The sequence below is a fragment of the Gopherus flavomarginatus genome, chromosome 4, assembly GCF_025201925.1.
Source record: "Gopherus flavomarginatus isolate rGopFla2 chromosome 4, rGopFla2.mat.asm, whole genome shotgun sequence".
NCBI classification, from domain to species: Eukaryota; Metazoa; Chordata; order Testudines; family Testudinidae; genus Gopherus; species Gopherus flavomarginatus.
In genome coordinates, this window is record NC_066620.1 from 55,958,279 (window position 1) to 55,981,986 (window position 23,708).

General features: G+C 45.0%; 1 protein-coding gene across 1 annotated transcript in view; it reads left to right on the plus strand.

Moving 5' to 3' along the window:
• The window catches only part of DNAH14 (dynein axonemal heavy chain 14), a 490,898-nt gene that overhangs the window by 248,338 nt on the left and 218,852 nt on the right, over window positions 1-23,708 (plus strand). The window contains exons 37-40 of the mRNA XM_050948398.1: window positions 5,247-5,336; window positions 5,645-5,779; window positions 16,529-16,744; window positions 18,839-18,914. Of these exons, the coding sequence (XP_050804355.1) occupies window positions 5,247-5,336; window positions 5,645-5,779; window positions 16,529-16,744; window positions 18,839-18,914 (517 nt within the window). The remainder of the gene's footprint in view (window positions 1-5,246; window positions 5,337-5,644; window positions 5,780-16,528; window positions 16,745-18,838; window positions 18,915-23,708) is intronic.

The window sequence follows — 23,708 nt, forward strand, 5'->3', positions numbered from 1 at the left end:
GGATGTGCCCCCCATGCCATTCCCAATGCAGTGGGCACAGTGGGACCCATGGGCAGTTTATCGTGCTCAGGCCCAAGGGCCCTATACATCGCAGAGGTGACAGATACGCCCTGTGACAGATACTGCAAACGAGCCCTCGGAGACACAGGAGGACTCTGTAGAGGAATTGGATGATTCCAACAACCAAGAGCAATCACCAAATCACAATTCATCTTCATCTCTGGATGAGGCAGTCATGCCATCTCCGCCCACCATTGCAGATGACTCAAAACAATTTCATGAGCTATTCAAACGGATGGCACCCAGCCAGAATATCCAGCTGGAAGAAGTGACTGAAAACCAACATCAGCTCAAGATACTACACCCAGCATCCTCGACTAAGATTCCACTACCAATTAATAGTGCTCTAATGGAACCAGCAGAACAAGTATGGCAAACAGCAGCAACCATACCTCCGACATGCAAAAGGGCAGACAGGAAGTATTAAGTGCCCAACAAGGGTATGGACTTCCTATTTTCATCCTCTCAGCCATACTACTGGTTGTGAAGACAGTGAATCAATTGGGGGGGGGGAAACAACACCATTATAAATCCACACCACTGGACAAGGACTAAAAAAGATTGGATTTGTTTGGCTGAAAAGTCTATTCATCGGCAACCCTTCAGTTTCGCATGGCCAGCTACACAGCATGATTATTACCAAAAACTCAGTGAATTCATAGCAGACATCCCAGAAGACAGACGGGATCAATTCCAATCCACCATAACCTAAGGTCAACCTAAGGTCAACTGCTTTACAAGCGTCCCTTGATATCGTGTTCACAGCTGCTCGCACAACAGCTACAGCAGTAGTCATGAGGAGGGCCTCCTGGCTACAATTCTCTGGAATACCAAAGGACCTCCAGACTAAAGTTGGGCACCTCCCCTTTGACAGGGAAAAACTATTCTTGGCAAAAACAGATTAAGTCCTGCACTCAATGAAAGACTTTTGAACTACGCCCCAAACCTGGGCATCTATACGCCCCTTAACAGATGTAGGAGATATCAACCTTACCAGTGCAATAGACACAACTGGACAGAAAGAACAGAGGCCTTATGATAATCAAAGACAAAGGCACAGTTCACAGAGACATCACCCTACCCAGTCCCAGACTGTGACATCCCAGTCATCTTCAAACAAGATGCAATTTTGAAGTATTGGTTGAGGGTCTGACCGACCGCCCCCGACCACCAGCGCCAATAGAACCAATAATCCAAGTTTTTGGTCATTGACTCTGACCATTCGACCATATGTGGGCCACCATCACTATGAACCACTGTTTTTTGGAGATCATTCAAACAGGTTATACCATCCCGTTTACCTTCATCCCACCTACCCACCTGCCTGCCCCATCACTCTTCAGGGACCCTTCTCACGGGCACCTATTGAGACAAGAAGTAGATCACCTTCTACAATTACGGGCCATGGAATAAGTTCCAGCACAACCCAGAGGGAAAGGATTTTATTCCCATTATTTTCTGACTCAAAAGAAAAATGGAGGTTGGAGACCCGTACTAGACCTCAGAAAACTGAACAAATTTGTCCACACCCACAGATTCAAAACGGTCACACCGAACTCTATCATTCCAGCTCTGGAAGAGGAGGACTGATTTTCAGCCCTCGACATACAAGATGCTTACTTTCACATTACCATCCATACTGCTCACAGACAATTCCTACAATTCACAGTGGGACAAGATAACTTCCAATACAGAGTCGGGCTGTTGACAATTCCATGGGTCTTTACCAAAACCCTAGCGGTGGTAGCTGCTCATCTACGCAGACAGGGAATACTGGTATTCCCATACTTAAACAATTGCCTGCTAAAAGGTTCTACCAGGATGGAAACACTACACATGACTTGACAAACCATCTCTCTGTTTCACTCCCTAGGGCTACAAATCAACAAAAAGAAATCTACCCTAACTCCAGTACAACAACTGGACTTCATAGGAGTGCACCTGGATTCAGTAGAGACCAAAGCATTGCTATCGATGCCTTGATTCACAGCACTGACCTCTGTCATATCGGTGATCTCAGACAGCCTGCAGGTGCCTGCACCTGCCGATAACTCCTGGGATATATGGCAGCCACCACTTTCATTTTAAAACATGCCAGACTACACCTGCGTTGCTTTCACGAAAGCACAACCTACACAAAAGACTCACACCAACCCCAGAGGTCCTACATTCACTACAGTGGTGGACAAACCCAATAAACGTGTACTCAGGCATCCCGTTTCAGCAGGTACAAATCACAACAGATGCCTCACTGGTCGGATGGGGGGTTCACCTAAAGCAATATACAACCCAAGGCAAGTGGTCCCCCACGGAAACACACTTACAGATCAACCTGCTCAAATTACACACGGTTCGCAATGCATACCTACATTTCCTCCCCATTATACGAGGCAAAACAATAAGGATCCCGACAGATAACATTGCATGTATGTTCTATATAAACCGCCAGGAGGGGACATTCTCACTTCTTATGCACAGAGGCCTTAAAACTATAGAATTGCTTCATAAAATACAACATCTCTGTTACAGCAGCATACCTCCAAGGCTGACTGAACATGACGTCAGACACATTAAGCAGATGATTTTCCCAAGAGCATGAATGGGAACTGAACGACAAAATAAACACATATTTCACATGTAGGGATCACCACACATAAATGTGTTCACGACATCAGTAAACAAGGAATGCCCAAAGCTTTGTTCATGAGCAGGACTCGGAGCACAATCCCTGGGGGACGCTTTCCTCATCAAATGGAGTGCTCCTTTTCTATACGCATTTCCTCTGATACCTCTGATCTCCAGAGTGATGCACAAAATACGAACAGACAGAGGCAAAATAATACTCATAGTACTGACATGGCCCAGACAGACTTGGTTCCCTTACCTGTCACGCACGGTGATCTTCAAACTGTTCACTTTTCCTCGCCTATGGAATCTTCTCTCTCAGGATGTTGGTCAAGTCCTCTGTCTGGACCCAGAGAGACTTCACCTGAAGGCATGACCACCCCAACGAACAAACCTGCTCAGAACAGGTAAAACAAGTGTTAATAAACAGCAGGAAATACAGCATACGCACTATTTACTTCCAAAAATGGAAAAGATTCTTCCTGTAGTGCCAAAACAAACAGCTGCAAGGTGGGCACCACTTCCACTAATCATGGATCATTTATTATCCCTAAAGAACTCAGAGCTTGCTACGAGCTCGCTTAGAGTTCACCTTGTGGCCATCACGGCCTTCCATAAAGAAGCAGATGAGACATTGGTATTCACCCACCCTATTACTAAATGATTCCTAACGGGCATACAGAATATGTATCCAGACACCCATGTGGGTGTGGTTTCTTGGGACTTAAATCTGGTTCTCAAAAGTCTAACCAGAGCCCCTTTCGAACTCTTAGCCACATGCTCATTACTTCACTTATCTATGAAAGTAGCATTCCTGGTCGCCATTACATCCACACGAAGAGTTAGTGAAATAGGGGTACTCATGGCTCACCCCCATACACAATATTCTTCAAGGATAAAGTCACACTTAGAACACATCCTAAGTTTATGCCCAAAATATCATCTTCATTCCATCTCAACCAACCAATTCACTTACCTACATTCCACCCAAAACCACACACTAATGCTCAAGAGGCAATCCGGCACACACTGGATGTGCGCCGGGCCTTAGCCTTTTACCTAGACAGAACGAAGCCATTCCGTAAATCTCTTAGATTCGTTGTGTCAACAACAGAACAATCAAAAGGCTCTGCCATATGACTCAAAGATTATCCAAATGGATATCCAGCTGTATCCATACATGCTATTCACTACATACAACTGAAGCACCTCTGGGCATGAGAGGCCACTCGGCAAGAGCTTTAGCTACCTCCACAACATTTCTACACAATGTTCCCATTCTAGATATCTGCAGGGTAGCCACCTGGGCCTCTGAACACACATTCACGAACCACTGTGCAATCACTCTTGGTTCCAGCTTGAATACACGACTAAGCCCCACTGTACTAGCCTCAGCAATTGACTCCACTCCCAAGTCCCTTCCATCCTCATGAGGGCACTGCTCTACATTCATCTGAAGTGGAGCACCCACAGCACTTGAAGAAGAGAGAGTTCATCACCTTATGCAGTAACTGAGGTTCTTCGAGATGTGTATCCCTCTGGGTGCTCCACCACCCACCCTCCTTCCCTCTACTTCGGAGTTTGCAGTAAGGACTATACAGTAGAAAAGGAACTAAGGGGTTAGGACACGTGACTGCTAGTTGAATCGCCAACAGCATCATGAGATGGTTACTGCGCATGCGCATCCCAACCAGGCACTGGTACTGAAAATCTCCAATCAGCAGTGCCAGCATGCACCTGAAGTGGAGCACCCACAGGGACACACATCTGGAAGAACCTCAGTTACTGAACAAGGTGAGTAACCCTCTCTTTTCAATTTCCATGATATTATACACCGCTGCCCCGGTGTAACGCTGTCCTCCGGAGCCAACCAATCTTACTGCGTTATAGGTGAAACCGCGTTATATCGAACTTGCTTTGATCCACTGGCGTGCGCAGCCGTGCCCCCCCGGAGCTCTGCATTACCGTGTTATATTCAAATTCGCGTTATATTGGGTCGCGTTATATCGGGGTAGAGTTGTAGTTAACATGTTACATGTCTTAGGAGTTAAGATTTGTACAGTATTGTAATTCAAGTAAGTGGAAATTCTGAGTATGTGTCTTTGCCCATAGAAAATAAAGAGAACTGTTTTATGAATACAGGGTCATGACACTGAAGGACTAAGTAAAAGAAAGAAACAATAATTTAATCAGTTCCATTTTATCTGTCAATTTGAGCTGTGCTAAACTGGATGCATATGATATTTAAGCATTATAGTTGGGATTGCAATGAATCAGAGATTTCTTTATGATATTGTTAATTGCATTCTAGCATGCATCAGAAACATTTGTATATTCTTAGGGGATACAATAACCTATTTTTTTTTATTTTTTTTTAGGAATATTAGCCTCAGGTATTGTGGAAATCACCTACTTTTCTAATTTCTTCTGCTTCTGATACTGCTGCCTTCCTAAAAATGTTTTCAGGAGAATGCATTTACAGCAGAAGCAGTCACTTTACCTTTTAATTTCTTTTAAGTTCTATTACTGTGCTAACTGTGTGATTTTTTTTTTAATCTTAGAAATCAGTAGCTGTTGCAATGCAACAGTTATGTTTGCAGCCTTGGGCATCTCAGATAGAAAAAGTTTTACAGTTTCACGATCAAATTCTGGTAAGTACAGCAGAACATTTGTTAATATGACAAATGCCTTGAATTTGAGGTACAAGTCCAGAGATTTTTTGAAGATTTCTGACAGTATCCAAAAGATCCTAATATAATCACATGCCTGTTGAGAACTACAAAAATTGATATTGTAATAGAAAGAAAAAATATTTTTGAGACCAAAATCAAATTCATATCAGAATTCTAAACTTGTACACACATTAAATCATTGAAATTTTTTTCTAATAGTCTATCATTGTAGGGATAAGCTCCAGTGCCACTTAGAAATGAGCTGATCTTTGCAAATGTGTTTTCAGGCTCGGGTTGGTGTGATGTTAGTAGGCCCTACAGGTGGAGGGAAGACAACTGTTAGAACAATTTTAGAAAAAGCCTTGGGAATTTTACCCACTTTATGTTTGGAAAAATTTTCAAAAAATGATGCTGTTTTGCAGGTAAGATATATGAATCTCTCTCTTATATGTTAGTTTTAAACTGCTGGGTTTAGTTTAATTTTTAATCCTGAAGGGCATTTATTTTAAAGCCTGGTTCATAATTCTGCCTAAATCATAATTTTTCCAGCAAACTAATTTATCAGTAAAGATCCATATTTGTTCCTCTTTTTAAATTGAGTGCTTTGGGAAAGTAACACATTAATATCCTGGGGAGAGTATTTTGAAAAGTGCCCAAGAAAGTTTGATGCCCAATTCCAGTTGAAAGTCAGGAGGAATTGGATGCCTTAAGTCTCTTAAGCACTTTTGAAAATTGCACTCTGAAGTGTGGGGGTGGGAAGAACAAGTTTCAATGGAAGTTTCCTCACTACACTCAATCTTTGAGCCTCAGTCCTTAACCTAGGAAGACCACCCCTGTACCTGAGAGGTAATTTGTTCTTCATGCCTATTCATTCAGACTTTGGCCTTTCTGTTGACTGCCACTAGTGTGCTCAAGTATATCAGTGATATGGGCAGTTGTCTACTAGGAAGCAGACTGAGACAACTTTTAATAATTACAGATCGTTGTGAGATTTGAACCAGTAATAACCTAGTAATGAAATACTTCATGTCTCATCACCAGTTCCTTGAATCATCTAGTCCTCCATTTATTGTTTAGAATTAATTAGTCAGACATACACTTTTCAGCTAAGAAAACTGAGAGAGATCTGTTTATATTTCAAAAAGAACATACTTTATGCTCCCATTTTTATTAAAGAATGTCAATATCTTGCAGTAAAATTTAAATTTTTGTAGTTAGCCTTTTAAAATGTAAATTAATTTAGACAAGGGATAACCCAGTAATAATCTTGCAAATAAGAATTTATTGCATGATACTGAACCACAAAAAAAAAGTCATATATGGTGCAGGAAGACTTAGCAATGACAAATCTGGAAGTCAGTGCAACAAAAGATTTATGTAAAGACGTCTGAAGCGTAAAATACTTTTCTTTTTTTATACAAATGTTTTACCTTTAACTGCTAATTCATTAACATGAGCTTATTCTGGTCTTTTGAGTAAGTATCCATTTTTTAAATTGGCCAAAAATTTACTACTTCTTTGAGTGCTTGCTCATGTCCATTCCACTGTAGGTGGGTGCTCGCTACATGCACCAGTCCTGGAAGTTTTTCCCACAGTGGTATCCACAGTGGATTGGCTCTGGCACCCTCTGGAGTGACGTGCATATGTGCTGGTATAAGGACCGCCACCCCCCACCCTTCAGTTCCTTCTTACCACCAGTGGTGGTGCTGGAACAGTCCCTTGCCTTGGCAAGCTTTTGGCTTTTTCAGTGTTGTTTCTAATATTGTTTGCTGTGTATAATTGTTGAGGGTAATTTCTAGTGTAGTTCTTATTAGTTTCCTTAGTGTAAGTAAGCTTTCTGAAGTGCTTGAGGGAAACCCACAAGTGACAACTTTCGCATTTGCAAAAGTTTTAAGCCACACACCAAAAAGGAGTGAGACATTTGGCTTCAAGCACTCCTTACGGAGCCAGCCAGATTGGACTCTGCTACAAGCATCTCTGCGACGGTGCGGAGTGTGGCACTGGCCCTGACCTCCGAACGGTGCCGATCCCCATCCCCAGTACTTGCTAAGAAGCAGAAGAAACACACTGGGATCGGGCAGTCTCACAAGTCTTGTAAAGGGAAGGAGAAAGCCAGAGGTGAGCAAAGACCCACGTGGGGTAGCTGATCCCCTCTAGAGTGCAGCCAGGCTCCAGCATCACCGACTGATCTGTCAAGCCCCCTCTGCGACCTGCCCACCACCCTGGGAAGCAGCAGTGGCACCCGGCACCTGGCAGAGCTATCCACACCACAGGACTTTCAGGCTGCTTAAGGACATATTGTCCTTCCTACTGCTGCTGATGCCTGTGAGACAAGTTGCCCACTCGAGAGCAATCCTGCCCTGGGGCCTTTAAAACAATTCGTATCTGCTTGGCACTGCTCCCTGACACCACCACAGGAGGCATCCCGCCAGCAGTCTCCAGAGCTGTGCTGTCTGCCCTCCAACACAAGCCAGCTGTCCTGCCAGAGCTCCTAGCACCACTCTCTGGACTCCAGGCACCATTCTCTGGAATCTCAGTGTTGTTTGCCAGCTATCTGGCACAGACCTCCCAAGACACGCCACCAGACCAGGCCTGGCACTGGTCTCCTGAGTGTCTGCGTTACTCTACAGACTCATGGCACCAATCCCTTGAGTCTCAACGCCGGTCTCTGAATCAACAGTACCAGTCTCTAGAGGCCCAACGCCAATCTCTGGAATCATGATGGAGGTCTCTGCGCTCCCAGTCACTGAAGCCCTGGCACCATTTCCAGAGTGTGAGGCATTGATCATGAGGCAACCATCACTGATCCACCAAGCTCTGTCACCGGAGACCCAATAATGAGTTCTGACTTCCTGGCACCGGTCCCCAGGGGATGAGCACAGGGACAGCTCAAAGGAAAGGGCAAAGAGGCAGTAGTGGTACCACCATGGGGTGGGGGAAGGATACCTCAGTGGTTTGAGCATTGGCCTACTAAACTCAGGGTTGTGAGTTCAATCCTTGAGAGGGCCATGTAGGGATCTGGGACAAAAATCAGTACTTGGACCTGCTAGTGAAGGCAGGGGGCTGGACTCAATGACCTTTCAGGGTCCCTTCCAGTTCTATGGGATAGGTATAACTCCATGGTCCCAAAGACAAGTCTCTTCCTTCTCAGTCTCAGAAGGCGAGGAGCTCATAGTGCCCGTGGGCCAAGGTCACCTGCCAGTTTCATCGGGATTTCCCCCAGAACTGCCAGCAAGTGCTTTGCCTCAGGGCCAGTGACGACTCCATGGCAGTTCTAGAACCCTTGGGAATTCCCTCAGATAGCGGAGCTTGTACAGTGATCAGTCTCAGGGACTTCTGAGAAGCGATGGGCGACAGTTTCCTGTCCACCCCGACACTCAGAAGAGGAGTCGGAGCAGGGTGTCCAGTGGTAGCCAGCCTCAGCCAAGGCTCCCCTGGCAGCAGAAATGGAGTTGGTCAACCCATCTACTCATCCTCTTCACTTGATAAGCCATTGGAAGGGCCCTCCCATGTGATTCCCCAGGACCATGTCAAAGCTCAGCAGGAGCTACTTAAGAATGGCAAAGGGGCTGGGGGCTGAGGAGTTGGCAGAATCTTCCGACACCCTATTTGACATATTGAGTGCAGCAGCCTCTTCTAAGGTGGTTCTGCCTGTCCATGAGGAGGTGGTAAAGTTAATCAAGGCCTTGTGGCAAATTCCCTCCTCCCTACACCCCATCTCCAAGCGGGCAGAGAGGAAATATGTCCCGGCTAAAGGCTTCAAATACCTTTCCACCTACCCGTCCCCGAGCTCTTTGGTTGTATCCACTGCCAATGAACTTGACAGGCAGGGGCAACCTGATTTGACCCCTAAGAACAAAGATGCAAAGAGGCTCGATATGTTTGGCAGAAAGATTTATTCGACTGCCAGCCTCCAATTGCAAGTGGCCGCACACACAGCCCTGCTTGGCAGATATAACATTTGGCAATCCGTGGCCAAGCTTTTGGACTCTTCGCCAGAGGGCTCTAAGCAGGATTTCCTGGCCATTCTGACAGTCAGGACTATGGCTTTGGCCATGTCCATGAGAAGGGCGTCTTGGCTATAGTGGTCGAGGCTCCCAGTGGAGGTTCAGCAGCAAACCCAGGACTTCCCCTTTGATGGCCTGGTGCTATTCTCAGACCAAGCAGGCAACAGCTTGCATGGTCCAAAAGATTACCAGGCTACATTGCGCTCCCTGGGTCTTCACACGCCTGCGCCTGCAAGAAAGTGGTTCAAACTGCAGTAGACCCAGAGATTCGGGAGCCAGTCCAGGTTGGAGTGCTACCGTAAGACAGGCCACGGCTATAAGTGCTGCCAGTGCCAACCGCTGACTACCTCTGCTCAGTCGGGCTCCACCCACCACCAGCCGGGTAACAAGCAGGCATTTTGAGGGTGCTCCCAATAGCAACCTCCCAGTCTGCAACTGGAATCTGATGCCTCTTTTATTTTCCAACCGTTTACTGCCCTACCTCCCTGATTGGGCTTCTATAATATCACCAGTAGGTGCTTAGCACTGTGGCAGGGGGATATACTCTCCAATTCCCTTCTATCCCTCTCCCCTTCCTCTCCCCCACCCCAAATCCCTCTTCAGGGACGCTTCTCATGGTCATCTGCTTGCTCAGGAGCTTCAAGACCTCCTGCAGGTGGGAGCCATAGAGGAAGTTCCCCAGCATCTGAGAGGGAAAGGATTTTACTCCTACTGTTTTTTTATTCCTAAGGCCGCGGTGGGGGGTCTGCACCCCATTCTCAACCTGCAAGACATCATAAAATATTTCAAGAAGTTGAAGTTCTGTATGGTCTCCCTAGCCTCCATCATCCTTTCCCTGAATCCTGGAGACTGGTATGCTGCCCTCAACTTGTAGGATGCCTATTTTCATATTTCGATTTTTCATGGCTAAAGAAGGTTCCTACCTTTTGTAATCGGGCAGACCCATTACCAGTTCACAGTGCTCCCATTTGGCCAAGTGACAGCATCAAGAGTGTTACCAGAGTGCAAGGTAGAGGTTGCAACCTACCTAGCACATAGGGGTATCCGAATCTACCCATAGCTCGACAACTATCTTATCGGGCCAGTCTAGGGAGCATGTCCAATGCAGTGTTGCGGTGCTACAAGTCATCTGCCAAGAACTGTGCCTATTGATAAATGAACAAAAATCAACATTGGTCCTGGTGCAGAAGATAGAGTTTATCAGAGCAGTCTTCGACTCTTCCCAAGCCAGAGATTTCCTGCCAGAAGCCAGGTTCGAGGCAATGTCAGATCTGATTGCCCAAATCACCACCCACCTGCTTACTACAGCCCGGGCCCGTCTCAGGCTGCTAGGACACATGGTGGCATGCACTTATGTTGTGCAGCACACAAGACTACGCCTCAGACCCCTCCAGATGTGGCTGGCATCAGTTGGACAAGCTCCTCACTATCCCGCCACAGGTACTCACCGCCCTGCAATGCTAGTCCAAACTTGATCTGGTGCTGGAAGGTGTTCCGTTTGCGACTCCACGACCCACAGTGTCCCTGGTGTTGGATGCTTCTGACCTCGGTAGGGGAGCCCACCTCGGTACACTCTGAACTCATGGTCTGTGTTGTTGAGAGGAGCTGTCGCTGCACATAAACATCAGAGAGTTAAGGACCATCCACCTGTCTTGCGTAGTGTTCCTTCCCCATCTGTCTGGTTTAGTGCAGGTATTGACAGACAACAAGGCCTCCATGTTCTATTTCAACAGACAGGGGAGCTCGATCATCGGCCCTTTGTCAGGAAGTCCTTCACCTGTGGGACTTCTGTATCCAAAATCCTAGCCACCTGGAAGCCTCCAACCTCCCTGGTGTCCAAAACACTCTGGTGGATCGCCTCAGCATGTCCTTCTTCTCTCACCACGTGTGGTCCCTCCACTAGAAGGTTGTCAAGATACTCTTCCAGAAGTGGGGAGCTCCCCAAGTGGACCAATTCACCACCAGATAGAGATAGAACAGAAAATGTCACCAGTTCTGGTCTCTGCAGGGTCTCGAAAGTGGCTTGCCATCCGTTGCCTTTCTCCTGTCATGGACGGGTGACCTGATGTACACATTACTGCCAATGTCATTGATCAGCAAAGTCCTTTTGAAGATCAAGAGAGACAAAGCGTGAGTAATTATGATCACCCCAGGTTGGCCTCGCCAGCATTGGTTTGGCACGCTCATGGACTTAGAGGTAGCAGCCCCATGGACACTTTCCAACTTCCAGGACCTGCTCTCTCAGGATCATGGACTATTACTGCACCTGAACCTTGCCTCTCTCCACCTCACAGCATGGATGCTGCATAGCTGAATCTTGAAGAGCAATCCTGCTCTAGTTAGGTCTGGCAGGTTCTTTCAGAAAGCAGAAAGGCCTCCACTAGAATGACTTACCTGGCAAAGTGGAAGCGCTTCTTCTGCTGGGTGTCAGAGCAGTATATCTTTCCAGTCCAGTCATCACTACAATACATCCTGGATTACCTGCTTCACTTAAAGCACCAGGGCCTTGCCTTTTCATCGATCAAGGTGCACTTGGTGGCCATATTGGCCTTCCACTCTCGCATCCAGGGTTGATCAGTATTCTCACACAAGATGACAGTCAGGTTCCTGAAAGGCCTTGAAACACTTTTCATGCTGGTCTGGGATCCAGTTCCCCAGTGGGATCTCAACCTGGTCCTCTCCTGGACCTCCCTTCGAGCCTCTGGCTTCTTGCACTCTTTCACACGTGTAATGGAAGGTCTCATTCCTTGTAGCTATAATGGAGTCGCATCTTATGCAGGGGTTAGATTCTAAAGTCAGCACGTAAGGCGAAAATCGCGTATAATCAAAATTACCCTTGAAAATCCCTTAAATCGCCCATAAAGTACAGTATACTGTACATGGTTTTGTGTATACAACCCTGTACAGTAATAGGTATAAATGTATAATGTATATAGTAATGTACAGTATACAATAGAGTACATATGCAAAATATAATTTTTATAGTACTGTATTTTTAATTACAGGTGGTAATTACAGGGGATCATCAGGGCTTGCTGTCGATCCAGGAAATGGAGATGACAGAGAGCTTGGATGACAGAGAGCGAGTCGTAGACGAAATGGTTGGCTCTAGTTCAGCTCGAGAAGTTGATTGTGTAGGCTTATCTGCTGCTGGCTGTTTTTCCTTGAAAAATATGGTGATTGGCAACTGCCGCTGTTGTCTCTTGAGCTGCTCAAACATTTCTTGATACGGTCTCAAATCATCCATAATAACTACGTGTGATTTTGAGGCTTTGTTCCATAGAGGGATCATATTCAGAAATTAAATCATTCAAGTGTTTCGCTGCTTGGAACACTTCAGCAAGATTCCAACTTGCTGGCTCTTCCTGTTCGTCGTCATCATCTTCATCTGTTGATGATTTTATCAGTTCCTCTAACTCTTCGTTAGTCAATGTTTCTCTATGGCTTTCAATTAATTCTTCAATTTCTTCTTCAAGGATTTCAACGAAGCCATCACCACCCACTTACCTGGCCACCTGAACAATGAGTTTCACTTCTTTGTCAATGGTCGGGAAACCCTTAAAATCATTCATATATTCTTTCCATAGGTTTCGCCAACATGCATTGACTGTTTCAGGCTTGATTGTATCTATTGCCTGTTTAATATAAGTGATGCAATTAGTAATGTTGAAGGACTTCCAACACTCCATCACATTAAGATTGAGATCAGCATCCATAGTGCTACGTATCTGTGAGAACGTAAGCCTCGTGTATGTGGCCTTGAAACAGTGAATCACGCCTTGGTCGAGAGGATGAAGGTGGTATTGGGGGAGAGAAAGACGACTTCGGTGTCATTATGTGCAAACCGGAGTGCCGCAGGGTGGCCAGGAGCATTGTCTACAGTCAGCAACACTTCAAGTCAAGTCCTTTCATTCCGGATCTCAAGCGATACCTCGAAGAGAAACACTTGTGGAACCAATCCAGAAATAATGCTGCCGTCACCCAAGCCTTTTTATTTGATTGCCAGAACACAGGCAGGAGATTTTTTGTTCTTGCCTTTTAGAGCATGGGGATTTGCAGCCCTGTAGAGCAAGCCCAGCTTTATTAAATGCCCAGCCGCATTGCCACAAAACAACACAGTCACATGGTCTTTAGCTGCTTTGAAGCCAGGGGCTTGTCTTTCTGATTTCAAAATGTAAGTGCGGTTGGGCATTTTTTTCCAGAAGAGCCCAGTCCCGTCAGCATTAAAAACTTGTTCCGGAAGATAGCCCTTTTCTTCTATGATTTTCTTTAATAGTTCGGGGTAGGCTTTTGCTGCCTCTTCATTGGCAGATGCAGCTTCACCAGTAGTCTGCACGTTATTGAGGTTGAAGTGGTTCCTAAAACTGTTAAGCTAACCTTGGCTGACTTTGAATTCCTTCTCATCAGAAGGATGTCCCTCTTTGGCAGGAGGTTTGAACAGCGTGTAGAGGCTAGGAGCCTTTTCTTGCAACATATTGCCATCGATAGGCACACCTTTATGATTCATGTCTTCCAGCCATAAGGTTAATGCCTTTTCAGTCTTCACTAAAGTCTTTTCATGCACCTGGCTTGTCAACTAGCAGTTATTGGCACACTTGATGCCACGGCTTGACGAATTTCTCTCTCTCTCTAATCTTGATGGCATGAATGCTAGACTCATTGCGGCCATATTTACACACCACGTTGGAGACTGACATACCATCTCAGCCAGTTTTTCCTCCAGCATTGGAACAGATTGCTGTTTCTTCGGTTGAGCACCAGATGAAGTAGTTGACTTGCGTTTAGGGACCATGTTGTACGAAAAATACGTATCTTTAAACACTAGAATCACACTCAGCGCGGTGAGATGCTCACACTATGAGAGGCATGCAGAACTGAGACTGACTGAGGGAACAGCAGATTCACGTCTCCCATCTCATGCTCACTTCGGGGCATACACTCATTGGGTGGAATCGCCTGCACTATTTACAGGTATCTTCTTGTTTTTCTTTTTCTTTTTTTTTTTTTTTTGCTGAGAGTGTATAGTTGAACTTGCGTAAGTTAAATGCGTGTATGATGCGACCTGCCTGTGTTACATTGGCGAGGTGAGTCTTCAAGATTAAAGTTCTTATGCTGGAACCCCCACACACGGTGTTCTACAAGGATAAGGTAAAACTGTGTCCCTATCCAGCCTTCTTGCCAAAGGTGATATTGTAGTTGCATGTCAACCAGGATATCTTCCTCCTGATATTCTGTCCAAAGCCTCACATTTCCAAAGAAGAGAGGCATCTACACACCGTAGACATCAGGCATGCCCTAGCCTTCTACCTGGAGTGCACCAAGCCCTTCAGTACATCTACTCAACTCTTCAGTGTGGTGGCTGATAGGATGAAGAGCCTTCCAGTTTCTTCTCAGAAGATTTCATCCTGAATCACCATGTGCATCCTTACTTGTTAGGAGATAGAACAGGCTGTGCACCCACCAATAGTGACAGCTTGTTCCACAAGAACTCAGGCATCATCAGATGGTTTCCTGGTGCATGTCCCCATTCAGGACATTTGCAGAGCCATGATGTGGTCATTGGTATACACCTTCATGATGCATTATGCCATCACCCAGCAGGCCAGAGACCACTCTGGCTTTGGCAGAGCTGTCTTGCAGTTGACACCCCATGAACTCTACCCGCTTGGGAGTCACCTACAATGGAATGGAAATGAGCAAGCACTTGAAGAAGGAAAAACAGTTACCTATCGTAACTGTTGTTCTTCAAGATGTGTTGCTCATGTCCATTCCATGATCCACTCTCTGTCCCCTCTGTCAGAGTTGCAGCAAGAAGGAACTGAAGGGGAGGCCAGTTGTGAGAGCAGCAGAGAGCAATCCCCTATGGATGCTACTAAGGGAAAAACTTCTGGCACCAGTGCACGTGGTGAACACATACACCTACAATGGAATAGACGTGAGCAACACATCTCAAAGAACAACCAGTTACAAAAGGTGAGTAATCAGGGATTTAAAATTTCCATGGATGTTTGATTCTCACAGACCTGACAAACTAATGGTTGTGCAAGCTTTCTCACACACTTTAATCTAAGTCTGCAACAGATCTAGCTGTTTCAGTCCTAGGCTGCTAGAATTGTGTGGTGGTTTTACAAAGAGGGCAGATGTCAAGTAGGAACTAGGTATAGACCACATATTTATTTTCACTTATGACATGTAACAAGTTATGAAGCCAGGCCTCCAGAGTCTGTGGCTAGTTCATTAACCCATTGCACTACCTACCTCTACTTTTGAATAAGAAAACAAATATAAATTTTAATCAACATACTGAGTGTGAAAATAAATGTCATACTTTGTTGTCCAGTGTTGTGTTATTTTGAAGCTTTACTATCATGAAGGTTGGAATATTTTATGCTCACATTTCCACTATATCAAAAAGAGCTGGTCCTAAATTAATCTTCAATAGAAAAACTCAGATTGGTAATGTGGCTTTTCTCATATCAGACTTACTGTGTTTAAAAACTCCATAAAGCTTTTTTAAGCTGTTTGAATGTAAATTAAACACACTTGTGTTTACTTGTTGCCAAGGTCCCTGAGTTCCTTATGAAGCTAATGGAAGATTTAACTGAGGCCCGGTCTCCGCTGAAAAGTTAGGTCAACCCAGCTACCTTGCTTAGGGGTGTAAAAAAGAAAATCCACACTCCTGAGCAATGTAGTTAAGCTGACCTAACCCCCAGGTAAACAGCGCTAGGTCAAGATTTCTACTGCTTCTCAAGAGCGTGGATTACCTACACCAATGGGAGAACCCCTACCATTGTTGTAGGGAGTATCTACACTGAAGCACTACAGTGGTGCAGCTGCAGTTGTGAAGCTGTGCTGCTGTAGCATTTCACGTATAGACAAGACCCGAGTAAGAACTCAGAGCCAAATTCAAGAAGGTCTTTATGTGCATGTTTGAGTTAGTCCATTGAAATCAGTGGGACTGCTCACATGTTTAAAGTTATACACACGCATAAGTACCTTGCTGAATCAGAGCCTCACTAAGAATTGTGAGATTTGACCCTTTGTGGTATGTAAATGGTGGTGCAATCTGTCATAGTCATTAAGGCTGAAGGCCTTATAGTTGAAGTAGAATTAAGCTAATAGTAGAATAAAAATTCTGCAATTAAAAAAAAGTCTTTACCTCAGAATGCACCAAAGAAAGGAAAAGTGGATACTTTTGTAATAAACCCAAAGTGTGTCAGTGTTGGTGAGCTGTTTGGACAGACTGATCCTAAGACTATGGAGTGGTCTGATGGATTATTGGCATCAGCAGTTCGAACATTTGCAAAATATTCAACAAAAAAATCTAAAAAAATGGAGGCAAACACTGATGCAGCTACAAGAATCCAGGACGCTTACACTGTGAGTTCACTTGTTATTTTAATGATTATAAGGAATATGTCACAGTCTTGCATGACCTAATGTTGACTTGTAAATTGGGCCAGCTGTAGGGGTTTGAGAGGCTGGCAAGGCTATTATTTGGGCTCTCTACCCGCTAAACCTCTTCTTTCACCACGATAATCCTCTTCTTTCCTCCTTTGTCTTCCCAGCAAGGAGTATAGCTAGCAGAATGTCAATTGGTGCTCTTTTGGCCAAATTTTATTCCCACTGAAATCAGTAAGAGGTTTGCCTTGACTATAATGGGATCAGGATTTGGCCATCAGAGAGCTGCAGATCCTAATCACATGTAAAATTTGGGACTGTCCCTCAAATTTGGAAGCCTCCAAAAAAAAAAAAAGTCAGTGACCATGTTTTAGATGCAAGCGTTGCTGGTTCCAAAAGAATCTTTGCTTTTAAATCTTCACGCTGCTATGTTTAATTATATTTAATAAATGAAATTTGTGCTGCAGAACTCCCAGCGCTGGGGGGCCTGCCTAAATTATGGCAGCCTTCTGGGGCTTTCCTATGGGCTATTGCATTGCCCAGAATCTTGGCAGTACTCTGTGCTGTGTCCCTGCCCCTGACGTGCCCCTACACCAAAACTTGTTGAGGAGGAGTTTGGAAGGAAATCTTACAGCTTTATTCCTTAATTCTTGTACTAAAGGAATCTTCTCACAGCCTGAACGGGGTCTTTTAAAGCTCCTTTAATCTTTGGTCCTTTTACCTTGTATAGACCAGCCCCTGAAGTTCTTTTCCACAATTCACCACCAGATGTCAGGGTAGGGCTCATCCTGACTCTGCTTATACAGTAATGATAATAAGTAAGGAAAGAGATTTCAGGATCTGTTCAAAAGCATCTAGTGGTCTGCATTTGGCCCATGGTCTACCTGCTAACTACCGCTGCCATAGTGATCAGGAAAGCATTAGCCTTCTACCTAGATAGGACCAAACCATTTAGAAGATCTCCTAGACTATATGTATCCATTGCGACAGAAACATGGGTTCAGTAATTTTTAAACAGTGGTTATCAAAATGCATTTCTGGCTGTATTAAGATTATGACAGAACTCATGTTCAGCCCTCTTTGAGAGTGATAACACGGTCCACAAGAGCACTATCTACATCTATAGGCTTACTTAAGGATGTACCAATTGCAGGCATCTGTAGAGCAGCAACTTCGTCATCTTTTCATACTTTTTCTAATCATTATTCTTTGTTACCTAAGGCAAAAGATGATGCTCTAGGCAATGCAGTTCTCTCTTCTGTATTGGACTCTGCTCTGAATCTTCCACCTACATAATAGGGGTACTGCTCAGGAGTCATCTGAAGTGGAGCACACAAAAGAACACTACTTGAATAAGGAGTTTCCTCACCTTGTGCAATGACTGGATTTCTTTGATATGTGTGTCCCTGTGGGTGTTCAACTACCTGCTCTCCTTCCCCTCTGCTTTGGAGTCTCCCTAGTGGGTCTTTGTGGTGGAGAAGGAGCCGAGAACTGTTTGGCCATGCAGCCCAATATAGCTTCAGTGCAGAGCACAAGGATGTGTTGGGTGCAAGCGTGGGCCGATTGGGAATTGCTATAAAAAATCTCTGATCAAAGGTGCAAAGATGCAAGCACACTTGAAGTGGAGCACCCACAATGACACACATCTCGCAGAACTCCAGTTACTGCACAAGGTGAGTAACCTCTCCTACTGTCTCACAGGCAGTGTCAAGCAGGGACAGACTCACTCTCCAGCAGCCTCCCAGAACCTCCCCTCCTCACCAAGTCTGGATTAGTGTTACTGTGCTGGGGCAGAGGGTGCTGCTGCAGGTGGTTGGTGCCACCTCAGCGGGGCATAAAGGAGGCAGAGAAGGGATTGCTGTATATTATATTTAAAGAGGTACCATTGAATTTTCATATCATGACTTTATACACTGCTTTTCCCCAATCTCATGACTTTTACTAAATTTACCGTGAATGCTCTGTGATTTTTTATTTTAAAAAAATCCATGACAAATCTTCAGCTCTGGGCAAGAGAATCTAACTTTTATATTGTCTAGTAAATTACACTGTTAATATTGTCATTTGTTTTAGTTGAACACAGTGGATCTAACTGACGCTGCTGTGACTGCAAAAAACAAAGAAGTAACAGAATCTTCGTACTCACACAGTAAGTGCTATGACTGTATAAACATGGAACAAATGGCAAACATTTAATAATGAAAACTCCTTTCTCTGAAGTCTAGTTCATTGCTATTTCTTCTGCCTCATAAAGACTAAATTCCTTATAATTGAAGTAGGATTAAGCTTAAAGTAGAATATAAATGCTGCAATTAAAAAATTTGTCTTTACTTCAGAATGCACCAAAGAAAGGAAAAGTAGACATGCAACTCTTACTCACTTAAGCAGAATTTTCTTAAGTGTCCCCAGTTAAACAACTGGGACTACTTAGGAGCCAGGCTTTGACAGCCTTACAGTGAGTAGTACCTTGCTCCACAAATAAACTCATTGACTTCAGTAGGATTATTCCTTCTTTAAGGTATTGTTATTTTGGAGTTTGGGTAAAACCTCAGTGGAGCTGATCAGCAGAACAGCCACTTTCCACTTCGGATAAATGAAGGAACAATGAAAAGTCCCTTTGTTTAGAGAGAGCTGAAATAATAGGACCCACCACCTAAAACACAGATAGACCACATGTAAGGCCACTCAGGAATCTGCACTGTAGGTGGAGGGGTTTCATGATGGCCTAAATCTGAACACAGGGGTGGGTTTGGTTTGACTGCTGTTTTGTACTGTGTGTGTGAGATAAGGAACTGAAACACCACAGAAGTAGAGAAGGAGCAGAGAAGCCCTGGTAGTGTGACCCAGAGAAAAAGCTGAGAGAGACAGCTTTTGGGCTAAATACGTACTGGCTAGAAAGGGGTTTACAACAGTGAGCATAGAAACTGTCTCCTGCTGTTTGAATCCTGAAGTGTTCAAGTAAACAGAATGTTGTGTATGTTCTTTGTAAATAAACAAGATTCCATCAAAGAAATACCTGACTCCATCACCAATTTCTTCCTTTAATGGAAATAATCCACAAGAACGAATTTTGGCTAACCTCGTGGTTAAAAAGGAGTAACAGTACTATTCAATATGAGTAAGGATTGAACAAACTCACCCACAGTGAATAAAGTTACAGGTATTATGTCAGTGGTTTGTAACTGCTTTTAACATAAACTTTCCAGCTATGCCTCATGGCGTTTATCTGTCAGTGCTATATTTTTTGTATCAAATTCACACATTGTCTTAAAATGTATCCTTAGTTAACTAATGTCCAGGCTCTGTGTAATCTGCAGTCACAAAAATTGCTACCAATCACTGATGAGTAGATTACGTTAAAATCTTGAACCGAATTGTAAACTAAAACAGTGATGTCTGCCTGAAGGCTTGTTTTCACTGCAACCGTTAACTTGAGTTAGCACACTCAAATTACTCCCCTGGAGCCTTAATCAAGTGAGAGTGACCACATTTTGAAACAACAAAACTCTTGTTACACAGAGTTATTTGATTAGTGGTACAGAGTGATTGGATGAACAGTTGATGAATTCTTGTTACTCAAGTTGCCGCATCTCCACTTCATTACTAGATTGAGCTTCAGCAGCACTTGAGTTTCAGCCTCTACACCCTGATGTTCCAGTTAGTTCAAACTAAAAGATATGCTTAGCTCAAGCTAGAGATTTTTATGTGTGGACCAGAGGCAGGTTAGGAGTAAAACACAGGTTGTACTTTGAGTCAAAAATACAGTGAAGACAAGCTTTGAGTGTGTATAGAGCCAGGAACAACAACCCTGAGAGAGATGAATTGCCCGCATTCATCTCAATGCACCACTGATATTAAATGTAAATGTCCAAAACTAACTATTTCACAGCTAATCATTTGAGCAGAAACAGAATTTATGATGTAATTATGCATCATCAATGCAAAAAATCCATGGCATATCAAAAAGTGAAAGTGTGAGAACAGTGTAAAATAAATGGAATTTAATGACAAAATAAGTATTACATGGCTACTGTACTGATTATATGATTGTTTCATATTTAATTCCATAAAAGTCTCCCATTTTCAATTCAAATGGAGCTGTGGAAGAATTTCCAGTCTGCTGCACTGGAGTGCCAAATAACAAGGTGGTTTTACCAAAGAATATAAGTCAAGTTTGCTGAGAAGTTCACAGAAGCCTTCACTAAGGTTTCTTTTTATTATCATCTTTATTCAGATAGCACTGAAGATATGCATGGTGCTGTACAATGAATAAAATGTGCCATGCATCTCTTTCTGTTGCACATCTTCTGCCCTCATTCATCACTAATGGGTTAATGGTCCCACCTCTGATATTCAAAATCAGTTCAGTTTTGTTGCTGGAGGTTCCAGGGCAAAGTCCCACACTTCAGCTCTGGAGACAAGATTCTTTTTTGAGTAGTGTCCTTGTGAGTGCTCCACTTCAGGTTCACCTGCACCTTTGGTTGGAGATTTTTGGTAGCAGTGTCTGTTCACCTCAGGGATGCACGCCACACATCCATGCGCACTACACATCCACACATCCCATACTGTGACTATATGGGAATGGATGGGTGAACTGCCCACAGTCCTCTGAGCTGTCTTTAGCCTGAGATGGAGTCTTCTGTCTGCCTGTTCTTGTTAATATTCAAGTTAGCAGTTAGTCAGTATACAGTTAGTTATTTCATAGTGTTGTGGGAACAGTTGTTTTGTCTTTTTTCTTTTGCTTTTTTCCTTTAAAAAAATTAAAAAGGTCAGCTTTTTTTATTTTGCTCAAAAATGCCAGGCTCCCAGGGATTTAGAAGGTGCCTCTCATGCCGCAAGGCTATCCTGAGCAATGATGGGGATTCTCAGTGCCTCCACTGTTAGTGCCTCCACTGTGTACATTCCCAGTAAGTGCAAGATCTACACTTCCTTCATGAGTAGATCCCAATGGATTAAGCCTTAACACCAGCTTTGGGTTCAGAGATGGTGGGCCGCACTGTACATAGGTATCCTAGTACAGCTAGTGCTCTGTCCACCTCTATGTCACGGGAGGTTGCAAGACACATAGGACATAGCAGTACCATTTATGTCTATGGGACTGAAATCCTCAAAAGCTAGCTTTGATATCTGCCTCTAGGCAGAAAGAGGTAATGAGTAAATCTCCAAGGACATTTCAGTACCACTGCATAAATGGGCTATGGAGACCTCAGGTCCCAAGGGGAGTTCCATGCAGGCTACAAGTGATTCTGGTGCTGCAACGGCAGTGAAGACAGTTTCAAAGAGTAATTCATCAAAGACAGAATTGGTACCAAACTGGAGTACCTGTACCCAGAACTGCAGACACTCTTCTGAGAGGAATTCTAAACTCATTCTTCTTTGAGAGCTTGCTCATGTGTATTCCACAGTAGGTGTGCGTGGTTGCCACGTAAACTGGTGCCGGAAGTTTTTCCCTCAGCAGTACCCATGGGGGGGGCGCAACTGCAACCCCTGGAGTGGCACCACTATAGCGTGCTATAAGGGGAGCCATGCGCTCCCCCTCACCCTCAGTTCCTTCTTGCCACTAGTGACGATGCATCAGAACTACTAGCTCCAGCTTTGCTGCAGCTCTTCCCAGCCTCGTTCGTTGTTCAGTAGTACCTATATCATTCACAAGTTCTAGTTTTGTTAGTTAGAGTTCAGGCCAGGGCATGCCCCGGGCCCCAGGGTTTAAATTGTTTGAGTCTTGTAGGCATTCGATGCCCAGGAGTGATCCACACTCTGACTGCCTCTGCTGCCTGGCCAAAACCCACATTAGCGACCACTGTAAAATCTGCAGGTCCTTCAAACCCAGGACTAAGAAAGAAAGAGATGTTCGACTTCGGGGCCTTCTCATAGAGTTGGCACTGGCTCCAACCCCAGTGTGCTGAGCAGAGTCAGCACCGGCATCTTATCTTCGTTGCACAGCAACCCCATGGCCCCTGCCAGTGACCGGCACCGCTCCCTGATGAGAAAGCAAAGAAAGGCATCGTCGTCATCACAGAAGCGCAGAGAGAAGGCATAGAGTGAGGCTAGGCCCGTGTCGGGCAGCCTTGTTTTCCCCCTCCCCCACCCCCAGGCTGTGGAGCTCCAACTCAGGTTGAGCGGAGCAGCCCGGTTGCTTCAATCAGGCCTCTCCAGCTGAAGTCGGCATGTCTTCGACACCGAAGGCCCTGCAGGTGCCCGGGGCACCGCCGGCACCTGGACCCCAATCTAGAAGCAAGCCGCCGCTGGACTCTCACCAGCTGACGCTGACCTGATGCAGATCCCAGTCAGGGGACCACTCTCGGGCACGTTCGTCACCCAGTGTCCTGTCGGGCGACAGCTCTCAGCCTCTGCTCTCATCACCCACCAGGCTGTCTGGTAAGGTGCCTTCAGAACAGAGTTCCAGCCACTGCTCCATGCTGAGTACAGGGTATCGGCGGGACAGGCATGGACGCCACAGACACTGTGGATTACCATTCCAGTCAGTGAAGCTGTCATGTAACCTATTAAAACTATCTGGCAAAACCCAGCTACTGCATAACTCAACATAACTCAATGTCCACTCCGCCTAAGCTGATTGGTGCCACAAGCTTGGGAGGTGGGAGAAGTGAAGCAGCGACAGTGTGCTCGGGGAGGAGTGGAGCAGGGGTGAGCTGTGGTGGGGAGTTCCCCTGCGTGCCACCCCCCACCCCGTTACTTGCTGCAGGCGGCCGTCCCCACGCCCCCTTGTCCCAGCTCCCTCCACCTAAATGCCGGCGGCGACCGTGGCGGCCGAAGATCTCACCGCTGTGGTCACCTCTGAAGAAAATGCTGCCCCCCAAATCCTAGCGCCCTAGGTGACCGCCTAGGTCACCTAATAGGTTGCACCGGCCCTGCCTATCAATACAAGAATCGCACTACTGTTTCCATAAGGAAAAGGTTATTCAGATAGCTCCAGAAATCT